At 34.7% G+C, this 27,626-nt stretch overlaps 1 protein-coding gene and 1 long non-coding RNA gene across 3 annotated transcripts in view; both read right to left on the bottom strand.

The window, feature by feature from the left end:
* Nucleotides 1-1,295: 1,295 nt before the first annotated feature.
* The window catches only part of UBE2E2 (ubiquitin conjugating enzyme E2 E2), a 185,872-nt gene continuing 159,541 nt past the window's right edge, over nucleotides 1,296-27,626 (bottom strand). For both annotated transcript variants that reach the window (XM_088150798.1, XM_088150797.1), the window contains 3 exons: nucleotides 27,308-27,440; nucleotides 19,816-19,963; nucleotides 1,296-4,535 (listed from right to left, as the gene is read on the bottom strand). In XM_088150798.1, the coding sequence (XP_088006924.1) occupies nucleotides 4,438-4,535; nucleotides 19,816-19,963; nucleotides 27,308-27,440 (379 nt within the window). In that variant the 3' untranslated portion in view covers nucleotides 1,296-4,437. The remainder of the gene's footprint in view (nucleotides 4,536-19,815; nucleotides 19,964-27,307; nucleotides 27,441-27,626) is intronic.
* LOC148214599 (uncharacterized) lies at nucleotides 20,169-25,622 on the bottom strand. The gene is made up of 2 exons (XR_015797914.1): nucleotides 22,258-25,622; nucleotides 20,169-22,210 (listed from the first exon to the last, which is right to left on the bottom strand). It is a non-coding gene; the product is annotated as an uncharacterized LOC148214599 (long non-coding RNA).

Below are 27,626 nucleotides of genomic sequence, written 5' to 3'. Positions count from 1 at the left end.
AGTCCAATTCCCACTTCAGGGCTATGGATAGCAAAACCACAGGTAGTGAGACCTTTAAAAAATATTCTTTATGCATGTACAAAAGCCTGTCTGCCATTTTGTGCATACATAAGTAGAAAAAGCAAGGCAAAAACCACGCATGTTGAAAAACCCTTAATGTGTATACTGAAGTCTGGTCCCCTTTTAGCAATTATGGATCCATGGAACTGCAGATAATGGAACAGCAGAAACGGACTACCTGCACTTTTTGTAATCGTTGGATACATCAACATTACTTACATTAAAGTCATAAAAACAGTGAGTCCATGCAACTCTTCAGACATCCAGAACTAATATATGAGGACCACAACAACCAGGACATGGTAGAGATAACCATTTAAAGAAGTGGTCTTGTTTCTCTCTTGGAATGTCATTTAGAACTTTAGAAGATCAAGCTATTAGGATTTTCAAGATGTTAACCTGATGGAATGACAGAAATACAGAGAAAAATTACACTGATAAAACGACTCAATTCACTATAGAGGTTTACCTGGATTAGGATGAAAATTGTTTGTATGAAATAACTGGCTGAATTTACATGGTATACAAAACTTACAGCTGAAATGTTTTTCATGACTGTCAGTCTCATTATATTTCCCAGAGTCTAATAATGGGACAGCAGGAACTGTGATGAGGTATTGCAAAGGTGAAGTAGATAGCAATGGTGCAACATATTGCTTTCATAATTGTTTCTCTTACAACTCTGCCTCCTGGTGCTTGCCTGAACATATTGCCTTGATGTTATTTTAAATGCTGACATAATCCTTTTTGATCTTCACATAAAATAATGAAAGTGCAGAGATGAACTGTGAAAACTTGGCTTGTAAATGTGTTGTTTGTGTTTATAATAATAAATAAGCATAAAGAATAGCTTTTGAGAAGCAAGTATAAATACTGAGAGCTAATCCAGATGGATTATTTAAAAGTGGATTATTCTTTCTTAATGATATTCCAAAGTGCATAATTTGACAATAAATGACAATGATTCCAGACCTGTTTTAAATCAGGAAGTAGAAAAAATGGACAATTGCTTCTTAAATTATTCAATTTTTCATATATGTATACATATTTCTATACTCCTAAATACCACATTTTGCTTTTTAGAACTAACATAGTGGATTTAAAACTGCAAATAAAATATCTTGTTCCTTTGAAATCACATATTACAGAAAGGATATAAACGTACAATATATATTTAAATATAATCAAATACATGGTTTTGTTTTAATAAGCAATAAAATACTACCACACATATGTCTGGTACAATTTCTAAAATAATCTTATTTAATATGAAATTCTGTTGTTTGTATAATACATCCATGTATTTTGACTTGGAAGGAAATTTCAGAGTTCAATGAAATATACTACCAAGTAAGTATTTACAGGATTGCACTCTTGGGTGAGGCAATATTTTGAAATGATAAGTTGCAGAATACAATGTCAGTTTGAACATCAGCATTGGAACACATATTTTCCAAATCATAACACACTCTGCCTTGGAAGAAAAAAAAAGTTTTTCTTCTAGCTTGGCATGTATAAAATTATGCTTGATGGTCAATTCTGAGCAGATATACACTTATACAATAAATGGTGAAAAGGTTTAGGTCATGATTTATTTTATATAATTGCATAGCACATCCTGGACTTATTAAGAAAAATGGTTGCTTTCAAAACATAATGTAGAGGGAAAACATAAACTAACAGATAATTTTTAGTACACGTAAGCAAAATGTTCCAACACTGCATCAGCCCTCTATTTGAATGCTAGTGAGTAAAGCTACTATATGGGAAGTGGGGTGGGTGTAACTGACTGAATCGCATCACCATTTATTATGTGATAATGATCATACCCCACTATTTAGGATAGTTGATTTGGGCTATCTATTGAATTAACCTGCAATTCAGCATATTTATGACTTGTAGGATATATCTTAGCAGCTTGCACTGAGGAAATAACTGAATGAATTATGTATAATTTCTCCTACCTGGCATTTATGTGCGTCTCACTCTTCTCTCTCTCAATAAATGCCCAGGTGTATGAACAAGATCATGAGTATGTTTACGTTTTAGGTTACTTTCCTTTATTTGGCATGAAAATGGTTTCTATTTCACATAGGTTATATTTTGCTATGTTCCTTGCTTATTTAAAAGTTCTGCCACAAATATAACAAGTGTCCAGAATACTTCTGACATTTCCTGGAGGTATTCTGTCAGCTACTTAGGTGTATTCTCAATTTCATCTTCCACCAAGAGTTATTCTTGTATTTTGAGATCTGCCAACATAAACTTCTACAGGCTTTCTTAGATAACTGCTATTTTTGGGGTGATCTATCTAATATCAGTAATTCTTATGGCTGAGTGATTCACAGCACTTGTATCCTCCTAAACATTTTTGCAGTAGGATATATTGAACAGGAAAAATGCATGTCTTCAAAGCAACAGAACTTTACTTTTAGCAATACTTCCCTTCATGAGTTCGTATGAATCTGAAATGTGCTGCAATGGCTTCAAATCACACTGACGTGTAGTAAATAGAGAAGGCTAAAGAGATACATTTTAAAAGATCCCTGAATATGTATAACTGATACTGCAAATAAAAAACTATAAATCAAAGTGCATTCCCTTTTACAAGTGCACTGACTTTAATGTTTTGTGTGGCATCAAAAGTGAATGATACAAGCCAATCTTTATTTGAGAGATTGCTTTCTACAAAAACAGTTATTCCTTTCTTTTTTTTGGTCTAACAATAGTAAACCTAGATATATAGTATAGACAAGTTTTTTCCAGGTTAAGAAACATAGGTGACATAATAGCATGAAGATTTCTAACAGCATTATTTATGCATCCCAATGTTTCTAAATGCTAATCAGATACCACCTTAGTTAAAATTAGCCTGCGCTTGCATACATATTTGCATTTTAGAATAGCAACTTGTGAGTTGAGACTTGTAAAGCCATGGAGACTGCTAAGAAGCTAATTCCTGATATCCTTTTGGTGGTATGCTTAAAAGTTTGTAAAGCTTTTTGAATTTTCTGTCCTTCTGCGTAAATATGATTGGATTCCAAAATTCTTTGGAAATAGTTTTCTAACCTTTTTCAGCCTGGTGAGTATCAATCACTGTTTTTCGGAAGTCCTCACAAATCTCTTTGTTTGAGCCATGCACACTTCCACATACCTATGTTGTGAAGATCTGACTTTGATAGTGAATACTCAGAATTCTGTTCTTTAAATAAGGCAGGACCTCCCACACTGAAACCTGATTATCATCCCATTGATTGAAACACCTAACTCTAATTTCCCCTTCAAATGAACTGATAATCTAGAGGTTCACATACTTTTGCCACACACAAATACGTAGCTTTGGATGATTTTCCTCAATATATCAGTGAACAAGTATAATGTTTTTGACTCATTTGTTTAATTGGGTTCTCTTTATCTAGTGTAGGACTTGTGTGGAGAACAGATCATGTTTTAAATCATATTTATGCAGAAATATTGAAAATTCAAAAGGGTTCATAGAGTTTTAAGCACCACTGTAAGAGAAGATGATCAGGAGCCCAAACAAAGTATACATTTAAGAATTTGCTTGTGAGATAATTTTCTATGATGAGTCTACAAATTCTGACCCTGGAGTTTTTCTTTCAAAAAATGACTAGCTTAGAAGAAAGCACAAATTAAAAACCCATTAGTTTTATCTAGGCTCAGATAAATGCAGGGCCAATTTGGATCTATTCCACAAGGAGCAAAAGTACTCCCTTACAAGAAATGCATATGATTAGCCACAGTGTTTTTATTGAGTGTTTTAATAATACAAGTGTACATCAACTAATCTGTAATCAAAAGTGGCAGGTCCCTAAGAAATTTACAAGCACTTTTTTATATAAGTAAAACAAAATACATATCACCTGGTTCAACCCAGTAGCCTTGTGTTAAAACATAGTCTTAATAATGCACAGTGATTCTTGATTTTATGCTTTTTATAGAAAACCTGTTCCCAGTAACATGCACCCACCATTAGAGACTTCCATTAAAAAAAAAAAACCCAAACCCTCTAAACACTACATTTAAGTAGAAACAATATATAGTTCTGAGTTTGCTTGCTTTTCCCAAAACACACAAAGAAAAATTACATTAATACAAAGCTTTGTGACAAAGCTCTATACTATTACAAATTCAACATTCCTTGCACTGTAACCCAAATTCCCAATCTGTATTTAAAGATACACTTTTCAAGTTCAGCCGAAAAATAAAATAAAATAATAAAAATAAAAAGGGGAAGGGGAAGTATAATCAACTTTATCACAAAATACTTAAAATTTAATAAAAATTAAAAGGGAGGGTTACTGATGCACTTAGTGAATGTGCTTGCACAGGTCCAGCATGTTCTATAGCAGTTTCCTATGTGGCATATCTCTTGGTCCACTGTCTGGCCATTCTGTCATGCTCTGCTCTGTTTGTCATATATTGAGTAGCAATACTTCCGACCAGGGGATCAGCTGCAAAAAAAGTAACACAGTCAACCACTTGCCATGCTTTAAGTGAATTGCTTATTCTGACCATAAATTCAAATTCAGTTTAAGAATTAAAGGAGAATATTGATCTGCATCCTGATCCTAATCGTATCCACTTGAAAACTCATCTGCAGCAAGGTCAAGTTTCAGGATTTGTTGCATTATGCTGCTGCATTTTACTCTTTATCATTGATTGCTCATTGAAACTCCTCCTCCCCTTGATTCAACTGCAAGTAACACAAGGAAGACTAATGGTATTACACAAATGAGTCCCTACAACAAAGTACTGAAGTATATGGTGCTGTGCTTCTATCTGATTTTAATTATTCTATTCAACTCTTTTTGTGATTTATCCATTTTCTCATTTGTCCAAATGGAAAAATCCCAGAGTGAGTTGAGTAATTCCATTTGTATTAAGCATGTTCTGTCCTCACTGGGCTATTTTAGATTTGTTCACTCAAGCTTTTCAAGGATGGACCATTTAGACCAACTTTGCTTTAATAAAGTACCAACATTCTCTTTTGATGTCTATGGTAGGCTTTTTTAAAAAAAGATCCTCAATGTGACCCATGGAACATTCTATTCCAGGTTTCCCAGATGTGCGGAAATGGTTAGGGAATTCTGGAAATTTCAGTGTCAGTATATCTGGAAATTATCTAGGCTGAGAACTATCCAGACAATGAGGTGATTTTTTTTTTTTTTTTTTTAGCTATATGGATAAATATCCTACTTGTTTTCCTCCCTCATTATTCTATTATTCTACCCAGTAATCACTTTTATTTCTTTTAGTCAGCAAATTTCCACGACTTTCAGTTCTTGTCGACATGATTTTAGAGTCCTCCAGATTGTTTCTTTTTTTCTAATTTGCTTAGCAGATTTGCTAACCTCAGAGCTGCTGAGGTCTAAATACTTATTTCATATTTCAAGATGCAAACGTCTGATACTTCTCAGTAGTCTTAGAACTTACTTCTGATAAAGTAAAATAAAATGGCATTAGGGAAGTGAGTAAGCAAGTACAGCTTTTTCACTGTAAGCCTAATTAAAGACTTGTGATGTCCTGTGAAAAATAACTGTCTAATAATACACACGAAGTTTAACCTCATAGAACTTATACAAAAGTAAGAAGTTGATTTTCTTATTCATTAACCAATATTTACTGGACGGATTACAAAGTTGCTAAAAGTCAATAATAATAATAATAATAATAATAATAATAATAATAATAAAAACAGTAACAAAAATAGTAACATTAGGTTAATAAGTAACATATGAACTGTAGACTATAGACTCAATCTGTGCTTAGGCCATTAAGAATGTGCTTTTATCCAAAGATATGTAAAGTTGATTATCTAAAGTATTTCATACGTTTGTTAGTTTTATTCAGTGTAGGAATTGTACTAAATATTAGAACAGACATCCATGACCTGATGATCTTCAGAACATTGGTGTGATTCTCAGAATTCTGGAATAATTCTGCATGGTAGTTGTACAACCAATGCATCTGGAATAGGCTAGGTTGTTAGAATAAATAGCCAGAATGAATCTGAATTCTTAATTGGAAGCAGTATAATTAGGCATACATGCTAAGTGGCTTGCTTAATTAACTAACCCTATTCACCAAGAACAATGGTATGCATAATTATCTGTTATTACAACAACCTTGTGAAGAGGCCAATGTGATGTCTTCCACTATATCTATATATAGATTCCACTATAATCTAGTTATCTGAACCTGGTTATAATCTAACTATTGGTGTCTGTGTAGTTGGCAGGGGTGTACTCAAACCAGGCAAGATGGCACATCAGTGTCATGATGCAAACCCTGTCTTTTTTGTATGTGCATCAACATACAAAATAGGCAGAACTTCCATTGCAATGCCACATCCTCTTCTCCCCTGATGCCACTGTAACTACTTCTCACATACCCTCTGATTGTCCTTCTGATCTGAGATCGATTGTAAAGTCTTTCAAAGCCTTCTTCTAGTAAAATTAATTTCACAATCCCCTGGGAAAAATATCCCGAATCATAATAGATAGACCCTTTAGGCATTATAAATTATTGGTCCCTGTGGATAACTTTTCTATGAAGTTGCTTATACAAAACTGAGGAGTCAGATCTCCTTGTTGATATTCTGATAAACTGATTATTAATAAATAGGAAAACAATTTATTTTACTGAGCACCCCCCTCTTCTTTACAGTACTACTTCTGTTAAATCTCAATGTTTGTTGAAATAGGAACAGAGATCATTTAAAACCAGTGATAAAATATGGAAATCAATTCAAAATAAAGAAGAAACTATAAAAAAGACATACTGGAGTCAACAAGCATCACTGCTTACAAAGAGATTTTATATTTCATGCATAGAAAGCATTAAGAAACTTTGATTTTGTTTATTATATGTACTCTAAGAACTTAATTAAACATGCTGAGTACTCTAAAGGGAAAATACCAATGTCAGTTAAGATCACAGAATAAAGCATGTCACATATTAAATTCTTTATTCCTTATATCATCCTGATCAATTAAGATTCATCTTAGAGACACATACTGTTTTGCCTAGGGGATCACTAGATGCCTCTTGGATGCTGAGTCATAACCCTCTGTAGCCATAGGCTAGAAAACTAAAGTAACTCCAACTGCTGTTTGTGTACAATTATACATCAGTGTCTGAGATCAATATGACAACTAAATTTTTAGATTCTGTATTCAACAGTAAAAAGATTTTTGTATCTCTCTGATGAACTATAATTTAATTGGCTATCTATTTTTGTTTGCAAACTAATAATTTCCATGCTTGTACTTGGACAAATTTTGTTTCAGCCTGGCTTGATCTGCAAAACTCAAAGGTATCTGAAATGATAATAATGTTAACTATATTTTTATAATAATTGTTGCTAGGTTTTCTTGGCAATACAGAGCCTGAAAACACTGAACACTGCAATTTATTTATGATGTTCTTTTATATAAAACAATATACTCTTTTGAGTACATTATTTTAATTTATTGGAAGTAGACTTTATTGCAAAGATGGATTCCAAAACACATGTATCCACTTATCAAAAAGCTGACCCTTTCCAAAACATATACACCCACTCCTCATTTAGCGACCTCAGTTAGCGATCATTCACAAATATGACAGTAATATAAAATTCAGTTTCTGGCCATTGTGTGCGTTTATGACCAAATTTTGTGCACCAGACAACAATGCATGACGGGATGAAAGTAACGCTGACATAGCGGTATGAGAGAACTTTATCTGAATAAGATAGCAACCAGTGATCTTTGCAGTGTCTCCCTCTCTCTGTGTGTCACATGTTCACTTACTGATCATTTCACTTAATGACCTGGTCACTGGAATGGAATGACCAGATCATTGGTCACTAAATGAGGAGTGGGTGTACTTCCACATATGTAAGAAGAAGCCTTCCCTTCCAAATACATATGACACATGAATATATAACACCCGCACACATCCACAGATGGTCCTGTCTTCTACATTTTCTCTGGATGGGAGAGACCTCTATCAGTGAATACCCTCAGCCTTAGAGTATATGATAAAGCTCTCTACCTTACATGACAGAGGAACTAATTGTGCAGACAAGAAAACAATACCATGACCTTCTATATGTCCACATGGGACATGGCCTAAGGAATTTTTCCCCCTTAATCACTGTGCTGATTAGAACCAACCCATCTGGTATATTTTATTACAGGAAAAATTCTTGAGGGTCCCATATTTTTGCAAGGCTAAGGTGGCCAAAGCCAGAAGACAAATGGCTCCAATATTGTGGAATGGCCTCCATTTGAATATCAGGCTTGGCCCCAATGTAATGGCCTTTGGTGATTGATGTTATCTTGCTGGGTTTGGTTGTGGGGTGGTTTTCTTTTATGATATTATTTATGACATATATAATGATATTTATTATAATTTAATTGTGTTTTGATGTTATGAGGTTGCTTGTTTATACCATTGATATTTTAATTTTCGGATGCTGATGTTTTAGACTTATCATGGATGTTTTATTATTTTTATTATTTATACATTATATCAAGGATTTTTAATCAGCTGTCATGAGTTTGTATGGAATTGGCAGTATATAAATTGAAATACATACATACATACATACATACATACAACCCTAGTATTTTTGGTGACTAAAATACTGTGTGGGTATGTAAGAAATGTGTTACATTCTTTAGCTCTTGTAGTATAACCAAAATGTAAAATGACATATGTTTACTACATTTTCTAAAATGCAGCAACCTTGATTCACCAGGGCACCTGCATCAGAACAATGTACAGTAATATATGCACTGATGTAGTCAACATATTTACCATACACTTTTAGTAATCATTATTATATTGCCCAGTAGCTTCTGTAAAGGCAGTAACTTTACTTGCTGCCTTTATTCAAGAAAGCGGAGAAAAGAATAATTCTCTCACCTCTTTTTGTTCCGTCCTCCCAACCCTGCTCTGAGGGAACCTCCATCCATTTGAAGATCAGTGTTCTGTTTTAGCAGTAGGAAATAGTTAATTATGCCTCCATATTCTTTTCGCCACCCTCTGAATCACTGCTACAGATCCTAGATAACACCTGTTACCTTCAATCATGGCTTTTGAAAGAGGCTTAGAGGAAAAAAGTGTTCTAGGATAGGTTGTAGAGCGTTTCTTGTAAAAAAAAAAATATTCCATGCAAAACTAAACATGAAAGTAATTGTATAGTTGCTTTTTAAACAGTAAACTGCAAATTCGGATGGAGTCTAGTTTACAAATCTAGCCTGAATAGGTAAGGAAGGTTTTAACCTTCAACTCTTATGATGATCTCAGTGGATATGTTTTGTTACAATGGACCTAATTTTGAAGCTTCCCAAATTCTGTGCTGAAGTCCTGATCTGAATTGGGCCCTTCCATTTTCAAATTACTTTTAAAAAGCCATTCCCTGTAGTTCCTAACCATGTAACTGTTGTTTTATCTAGTTTGGCCCTAGTTGTAAGGAGGTTGCAAAGACATTTGTATTGGGGTTTAAAAGCAGAATGGGACAGGATTCTGCAGTCAGCACACACTTCTGGAGCTGTAGGTTGTCCACCCAGGTATATAATGTTTCAGGAGGAAGAGATATGTAATGGTATGTGGGAATGACCTTGGGAGACTGGGCAAAGAGATGCTGCCTAGGGAACAGTCAGATAAAGCCCACATATCCCACAGCTTCATAGTGAGTGGAGCAAGAGGTTCAGAAGGGACCCTCTCTAAGTCATTGGGCTGTAAAGGTGATGGCAAGAGAATTGTACTTTCAGACTTGCAAGATTGATGTCAGCCTTCCCAGGCAGACCAGATAGGAAACATGGCCAGACGAACTAATTCTACTTTATTGTAAGGTTACATTAACAGAATCTTGCAAGTCTGATTCTGCAGACTTTTTTTCTTTTTCTTTTTATGCTTTCTTACTATTCTCTTTTCTTTAAGTTTAGTCTGTATTAGTTTTTATTACCATAATCAAAATCCTTACTTAAAATATATATATATATATATATATATATATATATATATATATATATACCCCCCGCAAAAGAAGCAAAAATGGCAATGTATGAGTGTGCTTCTGCCTACTTTGATGTAGCAAAGTGACAAGAGAAGGCATTTTATGAATCTGTGTATGGACATGATGGAAGCAAGGATAATGTGCAAAGATAGAAAGGTATAGAAATTTATAGTAAATAGTGTTGATATCAACTAGATTTTATTAGATTTCTTTTTTCTTTCTCTTTTCTTCAGCTCTTCATTTATTTTGTTTACTACTTATTCCTTTTTTTAAATAACTTTCTTTATCCTTTAAAGGGATGGGGAATATAATAAAGAAAAAGAAAAGAAATATATAAAGAAGTAACTTCCATTACAAGTATGGACAAATTTAGTAACTCTTCACCCCTTATAAAGTTACTAACAGATATCTCTTCATCCCATATTCCATCCCTTGTTTATAAGCAAATCCACAAAACATAAACTTTTCAGTCATGGTGTCACCAAAAGTCCATAAAGGGTTGCCAGACCTTTGCAAAAAAAAGAAAAAAGAAAAAAAAAGTCTTATTTATCACATAAGCCAACTTTATATTCCTTCCTTTTACTTTTAACAATCTTTAGTTCATTCAAATATTGTCACAGGATTTGATTTCTCTTCAATTCTTTTTTATCCCATTGCACAGACTTCTTCAAGGGTTTAACCAGACTCTTTTGTAAATCCAATGAGAAAACATTTTCCAGGTCACTCTCTTTATATTTCCCCTTTAATTTTTAAAACTTTAGCCAGTTTCTTTTGTTTATCCAATAAAGCGTCCTTTTCCAAATCATGCGTTTGGCCCATCATTTGTTGTTCCATTTTTGGTACTCTGTCTTGTCAAACAAAACTTGCTTCATATCTGTCATTCCCTCATTAACATCTTTTGGACATAATCTATTCATAGAATCAGACATCATTACTGACACTGTTGATATTGTAGATAGTAATTTCTGGCTCCATTCTTCAAAGATCTCCTTTAATATCTCCAATGCTATGATGCTTTGAGTCATTTTGTAAGTCCCAGCACTAACCAAAAGCAGGCTTATTTTTTTCCCTTCTACTTACAATCTTTAGTCCCTCCTAGTGTCCAGTTTCTAAAATCATAAAATTGCTTAACTTTGTTAAGATAGCCAAAATAATTCTGGTTCCCATGAGAAGCTATTTATTTTTTATACTTAATTCTGAAATCTTATAATAAAAGTCAATATTCCAAATTTAACTTGATCCTTAATCTGTTTGTAACTTTTTAAAATCAAAATATTATTTACCTTTTTGCTGTTTATTTCAAATTCTTTAAGTTCTTAAGCTTGTAATTAATTTTTCTTTTGTCCAGACTTGAAGCTAAACTCACCCAGTGACTTTTCAGACTTGTCTTTCTGAAGGTCTCTAACAGCTTTAAGATGATTAATAGGCAATTTCCAAAAGTGATTAGAAAGTGAGGCTTGCAAACTTAAAAGGCTCTGCCATGGTTGCAAGCAAGATGCCTAATCCCTTTGTCTCTCAGAGCTCAAACCCACAGAAGACTGCTGTCTTGAGATCTCCTTGCAAGAAGCAGCCATCTGGAGCACATGTGGGTGATGTCCTGTCCTTTCCCTATCTGGAGATGTTTTGAAGAATGGTCTACTCACTGGTTCTTTGGTCTCTGCCATGGTCATTGGCTCTGCTTTCATGGAGACATTTTTAGTTCACCATGCCTCCTCTGGAAGTCTTCACCATTTTTGCTTCTTTTGACAAATATTCATTCCTTGCAATAGACTACATACTACTGTTGCTTTATCAGTATTTGCATACTTAACATTTCTCTATTTTCCCAAGATACACAAATTCATCAATTTGCTCTGTTTTTGCCATTTGTGTGTATTTTGTCCATTCTATTTTCCCAAACACATTTTCCTGTCTTCAAACACTCATTGTTTCATTATACAATCTAATGTTCACCACAAATAATCTGACTTCTCAGCTAACAACATGGCCATTGACTGCGTGTAATACCGTACACATATTCATCCATAGCTTCTTTCTCCAAGTATCCTTTTTCACACTCCCCGTTAGTGTAAATCCACACTCTTCTGTGGCACTTTGGAATGTAGCATTTTTATTCCATTCTATACAGCTTCCATTTCATTTTTACTTACATTACTTTTCATACACTGTAATGGGGAAATTAATCATCTATTTCTTTGTCATACAGGACTTGTAGTTTCTTTTCCAGAAGTCATTCTAATTTTACTGTAGTTTGTTTTGCTTGCCTTATTTCCTTCCAGATCCATTTTCCCCCAATGCCCACTCGACATTGCCAAAAATGTCCCAGATTCAGAAACTCTCATAATCCTTGTATCTCAAGCTTTTATCATAATCAAATCAATCCTATTTTAGATACATTCCTTTTCCATATGTATACACAGACATGCTTAATCCCACATAATTTAAACAGAGACCTTTCTCTAAGCAGATACTCAAGAACAAAAATCACAGTTCTCCTTCATTCTTGGATCTTCAAATTATCCAATCATGCCTTTCATTTTGTTGTGTTGTTCCCACCCATCTATGTATGTCACCCAGCAAAATAACTTTTTCCTCTGGATGACATTAATTCAGGATGTTGCATATTTTTTCCCTGGAACTCATCCCTATTTGTTTTCTTTAGCTCAGCTTATTGGAGCATAATACACAACTATTGCCAATCTATGAGTTCCTACTTATATATATACCTACAACGATCTAGATGACATACATATTTTAATCCTTTCATTCATAATTAAGAATACACTTTCACTTCTATGTGTGCACTCATCAGTTTCATTCAACATGATCAGACTATCTTCATTCAGATCTCTTACATCCTTCCCCTTATTTTTAGCTTCACAGATGCATAACAGACCTATTTTTATTTCTTTCATTTCATTATTTAAATCACAATCTTTATTTCTCTTACATTCCAAGTTGTAACCAAAGACAAGTTTTGGCCTGGGGTTGCTCACACTATTTTGAGGACTCTGATCTCAAATTTAAACACTTGCAACACAGGATACTGTTCCTTGCCTCCCACCAACTAAGAGATACAGGCAGTGTAATGAGACACTCAAGAGATGTCAGAGATGATTCATCTAAGAAAAATATTGAGTAAGCTCATTTTATTCCATAATGATATGTGTAAATAAGCAATCTCAAATTAAAGTAGATGAAAATGAGAATTTATTTCATTCTCTGCTCTAAATGACATATATTATCTGCCTAACATGGCTCAGTGGCAGCATTTACAATTACAAATGTATTGATGTCCCAATTTGGGCCTGAGGCATTTTAGCCTCAGAAATAACTAATCTATTACAAGCACTTATTAAATCCTACAATATAAAAAAGCCTATAAATAATCTTTACAGAATTCTATTGGTGATGAATCAGTTTGATATGGAAACTTTAATGGTTGAATGGAATATAATTTAGAGATTTCCAGACAATGTGTTTATATAAAATTTCACTTGATCTTAAATTATTGTTTAAAAAACTCTCATTGTTTAAAAAAAACTATTTGGGATTTAGTGGATCCCATTGTGCTTATATAGAAAAGGCTTGAGTAAATTGTTATGCTGTTTAGAGATTCAATGAATTTGAAGTGTCATTTAAATGTATTTGCAGTATCCTATAACTGGATATAGGATATTACTATATACTGTATATATTAAGTCACCTGGAGTTAAGATGTTGACAAGTGCATATCTTCCCTTCATTTTCATTTGAACCATATCCTTATAATATGGAAACTGACATCTGGAAAAAGAAAATGGGTTCTCCATAAGCTACTTATACCTAAAATACTTACTTTTTAGCTGTATGGGCCAAGCTGTAGCATGGTGAGAAACCTACCTCCCATGATTTTATTTGCATTCTGAAATTACTAGCTACAGAATAGTTTTGTGCTGGTTTGCTACCCACTCTAAACTGTGGTATGAGGTAAGGCTTACACCCTATTTTCTATGTCATATCCCAATCTTAGTTAATCTTTCTAAAGTTGCTTTCTGAAAAAAAGAATTATGTTCATCTAATCATAAAGCATCAATATAATAGATTAACAGCACACATTTCTGCTTATTAAGTATCTCTTAATAAGCAGAAATTGTTATCAAACTATGCCCCCCAGTAAAGTTTAAGGGGTTAACAATTTTTCTGGGGGGCGGGCTTGTGCATGCAAATCCAGAGTGCTGCCAGAAATCAACTGTGCTCTACCTGGACAAACCAAATGTCAGCTTATTCTAGAAGAGCAGAAAAGAAAGCTCAGAGTACACCAACATGGCACTGGCTTTGCCTATGTAAGTGTACAAAGATTACTTTTTTTTTAAGGGTTCCCTGTTTTTTCTTAATGGGGCAGCAACCTCTGCCAGATGGGGAAAGTCTACTTTGACAAAACACAGTGGTAGAGGAAGGGAGGGGAAGTAGACTCCTGCCTTTTTTCCCCTCTTCTGTCTCCTTATTCTACCTCCCCCTTCTTAACCTTGAGCCCAGGCAGCCCACTTCCTAAAGCAGGAACACACGTCATTGAAGCCAGAACATGCTGTGTAGCTCTGGGAGGCTTACCAAACAAGCAGCTGAAAAGAAGACCAACAAGCTATCTCCTCTGCACATTTATCCACTTCGACATGCACACACGCCAAACTGAAATAGGCCACAACTCAGAGAAATATGGAGATCAGAAAACAGGAAAGCCATCCCCTCAAAAGCTAGGATTTTTAATGCTAACAGTGAAAGTTAAAGAAGTTACCTTTAGCAGCTTTCCCTTATGGTCTACCTCAAAAAGGCCTGTGTGGATGATGGGCACTGTTATCCAAACAGGTTGGGGAAAGTTGCTCTGTAATGCCAGTAGTTTTGATGCATGTGTACCCACAAGCCAAAGCAGAAAGCCCAGATTTCATGAGTGCTGTAGGACAAAGCAAGCTCATCCTTCCCATTTAAAAATATGGTTTTAAAATTCGATTGTTCTATTATTTCCAATGAAAATATTTTATTTGATAAAGATTCAAAATTTTATTGTTTCATTAGATACATAGGTTACAATTTAATTATTAAGATAGATAGATAGATAGATAGATAGATAGATAGATAGATAGATAGATAGATAGATAGATATCTTGTCCAGTCCTAACTCTGGGAAATCCTGCATATTCATTTATCCTTTAGGGAGTCACAAGGTTGCAAGGTTGGAGGGTCCTTGACTTAAGGACTTTTTCTAGTATCACTTTTTTTGCATTTCTGAAAACTTACCATAATGTGATAGTAAACATGAAGATAAGGTGATAGCTTCAAATTTTGTGGAATCTTTGGAGGTCCACCTTGGCTATATATACTTTTTAAGTTGATAGCAAGTCCTTGGCAGCTAGCTGTCTGCAGCCAATCTTCAATTCTGGGCCTGTACATTTTAGAACACTTTCTTCTAAGACATTTGCCTAAATACATGCAGCATCACTGTCTGTGTTCTCTCAGAATGTGCAAAACTGAGAAAGAAACTGGTCTTTGTAGAATAAGAAATGTTGAAGTATACTTGCCATTTAAGTCATTTAAAGGCAATGAGGCATAAATGTTTAACTCATCCCTAATTATGTAACGAGAGTCAGTTTGGTGTAGTGGTTAAGGCCTCAGGCTAGAAACCAGAAGACCTTGAGTTCTAGTCCCGCTTAGGCACAAAGCCACCGGGGTGACCTTGGGCCAGTCACTTTCTCTCATCCCTAGGAAGAAGGCAATGGCAAACCACTTCTGAAAAACCTTGCTAAGAAAACTGCAGGAACTTGTCCAGGCAGTCTCTGAGAATTGGACACGATTGAATGGATTAAAAAAAAAACAACTAGCAATCACTGTTTGCTTGTCTTTGTTGCTACTTAAACACTAGATATTTCAGCTCATGTTCACATCAAATGTTTCAAGAAAATGGCTACATAACTTAATATATAATTACAACTGAAGTTTATTATTCATAAACAATGTGGTTATATATATTAGTCTCTCTCATTTGGCTCCTCACACCAGCTGGAGCTGTTAAACAGAAGTTAACAAAGATTACATATGAACCTGGACTATTGATTGATTATGTGACATCAAATCATTGTTGACTCATAGCCATATAGATTTTTTTCCACTATGATCTGCCCCTAACCTGGTCTTTCAGGTTTTTTAATGGTGCACTTATCACCACTGTAGCTGAATCTGTCTACCTTGCTGCTTGTCATCTTCTCTTTCCTTCCACCTTTCCCAGCGAGCTAGGTCTTTACATAATGTTTCTGAAATTGGATAGTTTGTGCCTGGTAATTTGTGCCTTGAATGAGAACTCTGGGTTGATTTGTTTGATGATCCATTTGTTTGTTTTCTTGGCTGTCCATGGTATTCTCAGAATCTTCTGCAACACCAAAGTTCAAAAGCATCAATACTCTTCCTATCCTGTTTCTTCAAAATCCAACTTTAGCTTCCATAGAGTGACACAAGTAATACCACGGCTTGGGGAATTTTGATCTTTGTAGGTATAGAGACCTCATGGCATTTGAATATCTCTAAAGGCCTTCATGGCTGCTCTACCAAGTGGTAGTCTGTGGCATATTTCTTGATTGTTTTTTCATGTACTGATGATGGTTGATCCTAAAAGGCAGAAGCTATTCATCACTTCAATAAATTCATTGCCAGATCTAAGGCTGGTTGTTCTACCTGATGTTTGGTCTTCTTTATATTTAATTTTATCTTCATTTTTTTCACTGTGCTCCTTAACTTTTCAGGACTTCAAAGCGATTCCTGATATTCTTCTTGAAAATGGCTGGTATGCTCAAGATCATATCGTGGAAACTAACTGACCTTCTTCTTCTTTAGCTCAACTAACCTGCCTGGATTATAGGCTGTTGTTATTTTAACAACATAGAAATGCAAAAACAACTTCATCTCCAGAACTCAGATTCACTTACTAGAGCAAAATTCTATGAGTTCAGATCCAGTTGTAAAAGAAACTTTTAGTTCCACATTATGTCTAGTTAGATTAGTGCTTTTGCTGGTAAAGAAATCAAGTGCAGTTTATCGAACTGCCTTCACTATTTTGATGTTAATGAATAATTAGCTGGAGATCTCAACCATTCTAACTTATCATTAGGTCTGAAAATATGCCTTACATCTCTTAAATTGTCTTAATTGGAATTTAGTTTTTATTTTTTGAAAATAATGTACTTTCCATTTTAAAAATTTTCTACAGTGTGAAATTTTAAGGCTGAAATCCCAGTGAATGCTAGCCACCCAGTAGCTTGCATAACAGGTATAACTTCTAAATAAATAAAAAATACTGCAGCATTAATGCTGTCATAATAATAATTTATTAAACTTGTATGCTGCTCGATTCTCAATGACTTTGGAATTTTATTCCTCCATTTGTATCTCAATTGTTTCATTAAATCCCTTCCCTGCAATACCGTGCATTAGTGTGTACATATTTTCCTTTCCCATCATAGCTATAAAGTCATCCAGTTAACACAATTCAGATAGTCTTAATGCAATTTACTGCCTGAAACACAAAGCACAAAAGTAAGAGAAGAGGAAATACAAGAACTATTTAGAAGTCAAATCTCACACCAGTTGTTTAAAATGGGATATGTACCTATCTTCGGTGATCAGAAGCAAAGGCCAATGATGTAAGTATCTTTCTTTTTAATACGTTTTGTAGATTACTATACACATGTCAGAGGAGCAAATACCTCTTTTCATTTGTCTTGTTTGTAAAGAAAAGCATTGCTTACCAGTGAAGCTGCAGCTGTGCATCAAACTCAGATTAATTATTATGTATGACTGGAAGTTAATTAGCTGCCATCCTTATTACAATTTGTTTTATTCTAATGAAAAATTGTATAAATTTAAGTCTACCAGGTAGTAATACTTCATTTTTCCTTTTCCCTTCAAAGGGAAAACCTAGTGTGCATTTGTTTTTTCATGGAAGAACTCACAGCTCCCTTTCAATCTGACCTGATCTGCTTTTCCCCATTAAATGGGTGATGAATATGCAATAAAAATGGCTTAGGATCCCTGCCAGATTTCTGTCTTCAAAATGGGCTGCAGTACGCTAAGAAGAAGTGATGATGGAATGTACTGAAAATTGCATCCAGCTGATAGTGAACCAAGGTGTGTATGTGATTTTTCAGATGTGCCTGGGGTATTTTCAAAAGCATTTCATTCACAGAAAGGTAGACAGCTTTCTTCACCATGATCAAAAACAGATTACAAAGCATGACTAGCAGACAATTTCTTCTTCTGGGTCTAAAAGAATTGGGTCTAAATTCATGAGATAACACTGTCAGAAAAAAAAAATGACAACATGTATTGCTCCACAGAAACTCCTATGAATCCACTTTTGGTTTTAAAAAGAAATACTGTACTACCATAAGAATTCCAAGCAAAAAATGACCCAAGCAAGAGAAAGCAATTAAAAGAAAGCTGAACAGAAAGGTATACAAATGATGAACTTGTGCCTGTGTAGCCAAAGAAATCTAGATTTGTTCTGTCTTCTGAGTGGTTGAAACATAAATACAAGATTGAAAGATCTAGCCAACTAAAGACACATTCTTTAGACTTGTGTCATTAATTTTTCAGTCAACCTTATGCTTAATTAGTTATTTCTTAATTTGTGGCACACTGTAATTGCATATTGCACACACTGCAGCCTGTAAAACGTGACTGTTAACCAGAATAAGTACTGGCTTGCCCAATTAGCAATTTTACTAATCCAATTTCAAAATATGATTTGCTATAATGTATTATTTGGACACTGGTGCACAATATGGCCAGTTTAGTGTAATGGTTAAAGTAATGAACTGGAACTGGAGAGTCTCAGATTCAAGTTGTCTTTACGCTATAGGATGACTTTGGACCAATCACTGTATCAGTCCAATGTACTTCAAAGAATTGTGGGGATAAAATGAGGAGAGTCCTGCCATGGATGTTTACCCTTGACCTATTTGAAAAATGCATATTCTAAATGTAATAACTAAATAAGTAAATCTCACAGAAATAATGCATATTTGTTTATTTTTTAAAAAAAAACTATTACTTTTTATGGTAGAAAAAATAAGTTGTTTTATATCAATCAATCAATCAATCAATCATCATGCTCTTGGTAATAAAATCTGCTACTATCTTGTATACTAAATTTTATGCATTAGTAACATTAATTATATAGCTATATCTGAATCTCAATGGCTGCATTCTCCCTCATCCATTCCTGTGTTTTAACAAACCCAATTTACCAAGTAGATATTTTATGGCATAAACTTTGATGAATCAAATTCATTAGATATGTGAAGTACTATCCTCCATTACAGATGATCATAAACAACAAACTTAGAAGGAAATAAAAACTGAATACAATATTATAATTATCTAGACACTTTATGAAGCAACATACATGCTTGTTCAAACATAACTGGTGATTTAAATCTATTTTATCATCACTGAACTACATTACTGCTGGCAATTTATGAAACAGTATATTTTTGGATGTTAAATAGTGGAATGCAACAAATTCTGTAACTCATGCAGCTTAAAATACCAGGAATTATCCTAATATGGTAATTCTTGAGGTCAATTAGTGCAGAGAGAGGTTTACTGTCACTTTTTAAAAAGTTATGAACAAAAATAATCCTACAGCCAACATAAATCTTGATTCCAATATATTTTGTAAATTCTTTTTGTCTTACCAGGATTGCAGTCTGTAAGAAGTGAACAGATGGAGAGAAGGACTTTAGATATAGTTAATGCTGGGCTCCAGTTGTCTTTTAAAATGTCCAAGCAAATCACTCCTTGGCTGTTAATATTACAGTGATAAATTCTTGTCCGAAATGTGACCTGGAAAAAAGAGGGCTGTATTACTCTTATTTTCAATCTTCAGGCTGTGAGCAATGTTGCTTAAATATCCAAAAAATATCACCCACACAAATTAAGGCAGCATTAGATAGCCTGGAGGAAACACCAAGATTTATCAAGGGTTGACTACTGAAAACGTAGCAGTGGATGGATGGATGGATGGATGGATGGATGGATGGATGGATGGATACATGCGCGCGCACACACACACACACACCAATGTGAGTAAAAAAATGAAGGTCAAAGGTTTGCTAAAGTGACACATACACAGAGAAAAAAAGGGAGGCAAGTCAATGCAATTAAATAAAGACAAAATAAACTAAGTGCTGGATGAGAATACAGAAAAGTAGAGGAATAATAGGACAGAAACCCTGGGAGGTTTATCTAATTGACTTATAAACACGCCACAATAATGTGTTTATCCTTATTATAAAATATGGGAGATAACTTACAAATAACATTATAAAATTACAGTTTGAATAAAATAATTTAGGATGGTCAGTGATAAAACAGGGTAGGCAATGTTTTTGGTGGCCAAGGTACTCAAAAATCTGAGGGAGGGCTGAAGGTGACATAATAGATGCACTTATTATATGGGTTGGATTTGGGGGCAATTTTAAGTTCAGTTCAAATTTATTCTGGTCATTGACCAATATTTTATACAAATCTAAAATTGTAAAATTCCAAAAGGAAATTAAGAACCAAACGGAAAAGTAAAATAGATATGCGAAGGTGCAAAGAGTTTAAGTGCAGTCCTTAAGAAACTAAAAAGAGAATAAAATAGTAAAAGAAAATATATTAACAATAGCATATTAATAAAATAGAATTACTTGTGTGTTAAGAGCTAAATTAAGAATCCCAAAATATTAGTATGTTTAAAAAAATATAAATCATAATCTCCCAGAAAATCAGAGTTAACTGTGTGCTTCCATAAAATCAGAAGTATTCAATCAATGTGGGGGAGGAAGGATTTAGGCATAACCAGATAAAATCTGAAAGGAATTACTGCAGACCATCAATGATTGTAGTAGTAATTAAAAATATATACAAATAAAGATGGAAAAGTGGGATTCTCAGTGAGTTACTTTGCCATGCCCAGTATCCTTAGTTATCTGTCTATAAATGTTAATAGCTGCCACACAAATCTGGAGACATTATGCTTGATAAATGGTTCCTTATCTGAGATGAGAAAATCAAGACGACTTTTATTATGGCTTATAAAACATGTCAAAAAAGAAAGAATTTTCAATTCTTAAACAGTGATATTCCAATTTTTTAGATTAACACCACAGTTTTCATAATACTTGCCACCTCAGAATAGTGAGAAATGGTCCTGTCAGTTTTTAGAAATCGTAATGAGAGAGTCCTCTGTGTTCTGTAGAAAGGGAACTTGAAGTTATAGTTGGTTTCCACAAAATGAATGAATGAATGAATAAATGAATGAATAGGGCTAATTAAACCACTAGGTTCATAGCAAAAAGTACTACATATTCTAAATGCGAAGAGATATTTACAATTTCCCATTAAATGTTATATAGTGTTATCTTCATAAACTGAGCCCACAGAGATTTCAAAATGGAATTTAACACAATGAATTTTAAAAACAGCACAGGTATACTGCTGGTTCTCAGCATATAAGGCCCTTGAGTTTTGGGGGGAAAAAAGTTTAATTTGTTTTCTAGCTTGGGAAAAAACCCCAAAAGTTTCCAGAATGAAACATGGCTTATTTGTTTAAGAACAAACTTTATACTTCAAATTATTTCAAGCCTGAATGTGACCCATGGAATCATATTTACTAGCATAATTCAGCTGAAGAATATTTAACTTTAAAAGATTTGTGACTGAAAATTGGAAATAAAGGTGTCAGCTATTTAACATTGTACTGAGGTAAATTTATATTAATCACAGAAATATGATTAAGAGTAAGGGAAAGAAACTCTAAGTCTTTCAATAGGATTTGCCAGCTTTCACCTGCGTTGCTCCACTTTTTCTACTGTATAAGGCCGGGCTATTTGAAGTATTTTGCACTTATGTAGAAATGGCAAGTTTTGAGGTTCTGACTTGGATGACCTTTCCCCTGGCCATTCTTCTATGCTGAGTGATACTGTAGTTCTAACAATGAGCCTGTCCCACTTTCAAGATGCTGAATGTTTACATGTGGTGTAATGTTTTAACATGGCTACGTATTTAAAATCTTACATTTTTGATTTTATGGTGTACAGAATTAACCTGTAAAAAAAATTTTACAGGTTAATTCTGGCTAATGAGTGCTTAACCAATTCAACTGTGTCCTTATTCGATAAATGTAAGTTTTTCAACTTTACTTCCTTGTTAAATCTTTACAATATTTATATCCTACTTTACACTTATTTTAAGTAACTTGAAACATTCAAATCTCTCTATATCAATATATGTATCTTTTGGCTTCAAGCTTATTATGTATTTACAATATTCAGTTACAAATGTAGATGGCCCATCATAATATTGCACAAGATAGCAATGTGAACAGAAAAGTCTGTATCATTGATTCTGAACACCATCTAGTTAACCAGTACATGAAGAAACAGCTTATGCAGTGCAGGGTTTGAACAAAATTAGGCTATCATGGCCTGAAAAGGAAGTATCAGGAAAAAGGAATGTTTCATTTCCTTACCCTTGGAAGAGATGTTTAAACTGTATAATAGCTCTAACTGCTGCTCAAGTCAAGCACAAGAACACAGTTCAATTGATTAAATATACCACTCTTTTTCCAAGTGGTTTCTACTGTCAATATGGGTTTGAATAAAATGGACTATAGCCATCTTTCTATACTGGCTCTTGAAGAGTACACTGAATATTTTCCTGTTTTATTACTGGGCATATGGGAACCTTAAGTATATAAGCATTACCGTTATTTATAACGATGAGTGAAGGCAATTGACATAAAAATCACAGATATGAGAGTGACAGCATTTAGAAATAAAAAAAAAAGTAAGATAATTGTGTAATGAGCTCCTCTATGATAGTTCTTAAGCTTTAAGACAATACCAGTTATGGACATCAGTCATTCTACTACAATTTAAAGCATAGTGGGACGTTCACACTGAAATGCTTTTTTCCAGTGCATGAACCAGCAGTATATACTACAGACGTACGTAGAATAATCCATGTAAACAAGCAAGAAAACAAACAAATGAATAAGTTGTTCTTTGCCAATGCATATTCAGCCTCAGTAATTAGTACTGTTTTAATGGGGGTGGGGAGTTAAGGAAAACAATTGGTGGATTCCTCTGGCTTTGTTTCTTTTGCTACTGAGTATTACTGGCTGCCAAGGAAAACAATAACCAATCGCTCTCTTTCATATATCCTAGGTTAGGGATGAGTGAGTGCAGACAGGTGCTTAGAATGTATGGTTTAGCCACCTGTCAAACTGCCAACTAAGATGTCACAGGTGTGAAGTTACTCTAGGAGGGCCACAAGGTGAAGCAGGAAAAAAATGATAAATTGTATGTGAGCTCTGTCCTTGGCCACTACAGCAAGCTAATGGCAATGCTGGTAGTGAATGGCCATGTCCAGCAGAATTAGAAAAATCTCCAGCAAAATGATTTTTTAATGTTTACCCACCATATAATCATAGGGTTGGAAGTGTTTTTCTAGTTTTTTAGTCCAACACCTGCCCAGTGCAGGTATCCTCTTAACATCCCCAACACTCTTTTCTTGACAATGTCCAGTGATGGAGCGTCCACAACTTCAGGAGGCTGGCTGTTCCACTGCTTATGTAGAGAGTAAGAAACTTCATCAGATTTATAACCCTAAAAAGATCCCAATATGTTGGCATATTGAGAAGCTGTATGTGTACCCATAGTTGCACTATTGATTTGCAGGTACATGTTATTGCCAAAGATACCTGCAAATCAGTGGCAGAGTGCCAACATTTTTATGGATGACCAGCTCTTATCCCTTGAAGCTCCTCCTTTACTTGAGATTCATTGATGACACTTTCATCATCTGAATATTTCCATCATGGAAATGAATCTCTCACCATGACTTCAGCAACTTCCACTCCACCGCAAACCTCAGCCTTGACCTATCTACAGACAAGTCCACTTCCTTGATGTCACAGCAAAGTTACGCAATGGACATATAAAATCACATTACAGAGGAAATCTACATATTGCCATGCATACTTACATGCTGCCAGCTTCCATCCACAACACAGCACCAAATCTATCATCTATAGCCAAGCTCTATGCTACAACCACATTTGTTCTGACCCTCTTGATAGAGATCTTCAACTGATGGAAATAAACCAGGCATTAGGGGCTAAACTACCCAGATAATTATAGTGTTGCTTAAAAGTCTGTGAACGCTTTTAAACTTTCAATATTTCTGCATAAATATGACCTAAAATGTGATCTGTTCTCCATACAAGTCCTAAACTAGATAAAGAGAACCCAATTAAACAAATGAGTCAAAACCATTATGCTTATTCATTGATTTATTGAGGAAAATGATCCAAAGTGGCAGTTTTGTGAGTGGCAAAAGTATGTGAACCTTTGCTTTCAGTAACTGGTGTGCCCCCTTGGGCAACAATAAGTGCAATTAAATGTTTCCGATAACTGTTGATCAGTCCTGCATATTGGAGGAATTTGAGCCCATTCCTCCTTACAGAACAGCTTCAAATCAGGGAAGTTTGTGGGCTTCCTCGCATGAACTGCCCGCTTCAAGTCCTTCCACAACATTTCTATAGGATTAAGATCTGTACTTTGACTTGGCCATTCCAAAACATCAACTTTCTTCTGCTTTAACTATTCTTTGGTCGTACCACTTGTGTGTTTTGGGTCACTGTCTTGCTGCATGACCTACTTTCTCTTGAGCTTCAGTTCACAAACAGGTACCCTGACATTTTCCTATAGAATTTGCTGGTACAATTCAGAATTCATAGTTCCATCAATGATGGCAAGCGGTCCTGGTCCAGAGCCAGAAAATCAGGCCCAAACCATGATACTGTCACCACTATGTTTTATAGATGGATTAAGGTTCTTATGCTGGAATGAAGTGGAATAAGGTTCTTATGCTTATAAATGGAATAAGGTTCTTATGCTTTCGCCTAACATAATGCTTTTCATTCAAGTCAAAATGTCCTATTTTGGTCTCATCTGTCCACAGAACTTTCTTCCAATAGCCTTCTGGCTTATCCATGTGGTCTTTCACAAACTGTAGACAGTAAGCAATGCTCTTTTTGGAGAGTAGTGGCTTTCTCCTTGCAACCCTGTCATGCACACCATTGTTGTTCAGTATTCTCCTGAGGGTGGTTTCATGAAAACTGACATTTGCCAATGCAAGCGAGGCCTTTAGTTCCTTAGATGTTATCTTGGGGATTCTCTTATACTTCCTGGAATATTACACTGTGTTGTGAAGATCAGATTTGATAGTGAATACCTAGAATTCTGTTCTTTAAATAAGGCAGTATCTCCTATACTCACCCCTGATTATCATCCCACTGATTGAAACACCTGACTCTAATTTCCCCCTTCAAATGAACTGATAATCCTAGAGGTTCACATAATTTTGCCATAAACAAATCTGTAGCTTTGGATAGTTTTCCTCAATAAACAAATGATAATGATAAAATATGTTTTTGACTTATTTGTTTAATTGGGTTCTCTTTATCTAATTTTAGGACTTGTGTGGAGACTAGATCATATTTTAGGTCATATTTATGCAGAAATATTGAAAATTCAAAAGGGTTCACAAACATTTAAGTGCCACTGTTAATCAGTAGATAATAATAGAGCCAGATCAATTCACAGGGAGGACCTCTCAAAAGATAGGCCACAAAAAGCAGAACAGAACACCACTAGTTGTTACCTACAGCTCAAAACACTGAAATGCATTATTAATAAGCTATAACCCATAATGGACAATGAGACTGCACTTTCTCAGGCACTGTGTGGCAAGTCCATGCTTTCATACAGACAACCGCCTAACCTGAAACAGATTCGCACAAGAAACAACAGATCAATGATGCTAACATGGGAACTAGACCCTGCAACAAGCCAAGATGTCTACTTTGCCCCCACTCTATACCAACAGCACTACCACAGGCTCTAATAAGTACAGATGCAAGATTAGAAGTACCTTAACATGCTCTTCTTTTAATGTGATATATGTAATAATCAGCCAGTAATGCCCCTCTGCATTCTATGTAGGACAAATGGGACAAACTTTGCAAAACAATTAATGGACACAAATATGATATCAGGACTGAATACAAGGACAAGGTAATATCAGACTATTTCAACTTTCAGGACACTCTGTTGTAGATCTCAAAGTGACCATTTGGAAAAACAAGACTTCAACAGCACCTCTGAATGGGAGACTGATGAACTCACATATATCCAAAAGTTTCAGGCTATCTCAAAAAGTCTCAACAAACACAATGAGCTTTTATCACATTACAGTTGTTAATAGATAAGCTACTTGATATCTCTCATGTAACCTGTATCTGCATAGTCAATCTGTCTTCCCCTCCCTTCTCCCCACCCTCTTCCAATCTAAATCCTGTTATCAGTCTAACTACTCTATGCATCTGATGAGGTGAGCTGCAGCTCATGAAAGCTTATGCCTTTTAATGAAATCTATTAGTTGGAAAAGGTGCTACTGGACTCCTTCTAATTTTTTGCTACTGTAGACTAACATGGTTCTCCTCTTACAATGTCTACAAATGGACTAAAATCACTAAAACAATCAAGCCAACTGACACTCATAATGTACAGTGTTCTATTATTGCTGAATATTAAGATTGCCAACTAAAATAATCAAGTGAAATTAATCACATGTCGTTTTTATTTGTCATTTGTATATTTTATGTGTTGTGTTGGTCTGTGATTGTAATATAGATTCAAAAACAAAACAGCAAATTCTACTCAAAACAAAAAATAAAGGCAGGAATCCTCCATTTAAATTTCTTTAACATCTGGATTTTGATGTAACTGAAATTCTTTAAGTTGCCTCACTAGGATATCATGATTGTGACTGCACTAGTAAAGTTGTGAGTGGTAGTTTTAATGATTTATTTAAACACATTTGTATAGCCGCCCATCTCACATAGTGACTCTAGTGATTAATACAGAAGTTTCAGTTTGTTCACATTAATATTGATTATAGCTTCAGTCAGATGTATTGGTGAAAATAAGTGTGGGACTCATATTAAATGACTAATGCTTTAGTCTAACTGAAATTTATGGGACAAGTTATTTATAAGTAACTTAAATCCCACTGATTTCTATGGAATGAGGCATGACCAGATTAGACAGCCATGTTAATTTTACTTTTCCTCCTTACCTTAGGTGGTTTAAATGGATAGTCTGGAGAGAAGGTGATATCAAGGAAAAAAACTCCTCCCTCATATACAGAACCTGGAGGCCCAAGTATAGTTGATCTCCATTCATAAATGTTGTCTCCCTTGGGTCCAGCACTATAATACAAAGTAGAACATATTTAATAATTCCTTAGCACAATAAGATTCTCATTAGAACTGGAAAAAAACCCCACTTTCTTAACTTTATTTCTAATTTACCATGTACCTGAATTCATTTGCTGTTCATTAGCTCAAAGTGACTTTTAAAGACACAAATCCTTTTCAGGCAACATTTAAAATGCA

Source organism: Python bivittatus, unplaced genomic scaffold (genome assembly GCF_059951505.1).
Source record: "Python bivittatus isolate LINGU-HERP-01145 unplaced genomic scaffold, Pbiv_v1 ctg000610_np1212, whole genome shotgun sequence".
In the NCBI taxonomy this organism is placed as follows: Eukaryota; Metazoa; Chordata; class Lepidosauria; order Squamata; family Pythonidae; genus Python; species Python bivittatus.
The sequence above is the reverse complement of the archived record's forward strand: the minus strand, read 5'-3'. Positions and strand labels throughout refer to the sequence as shown.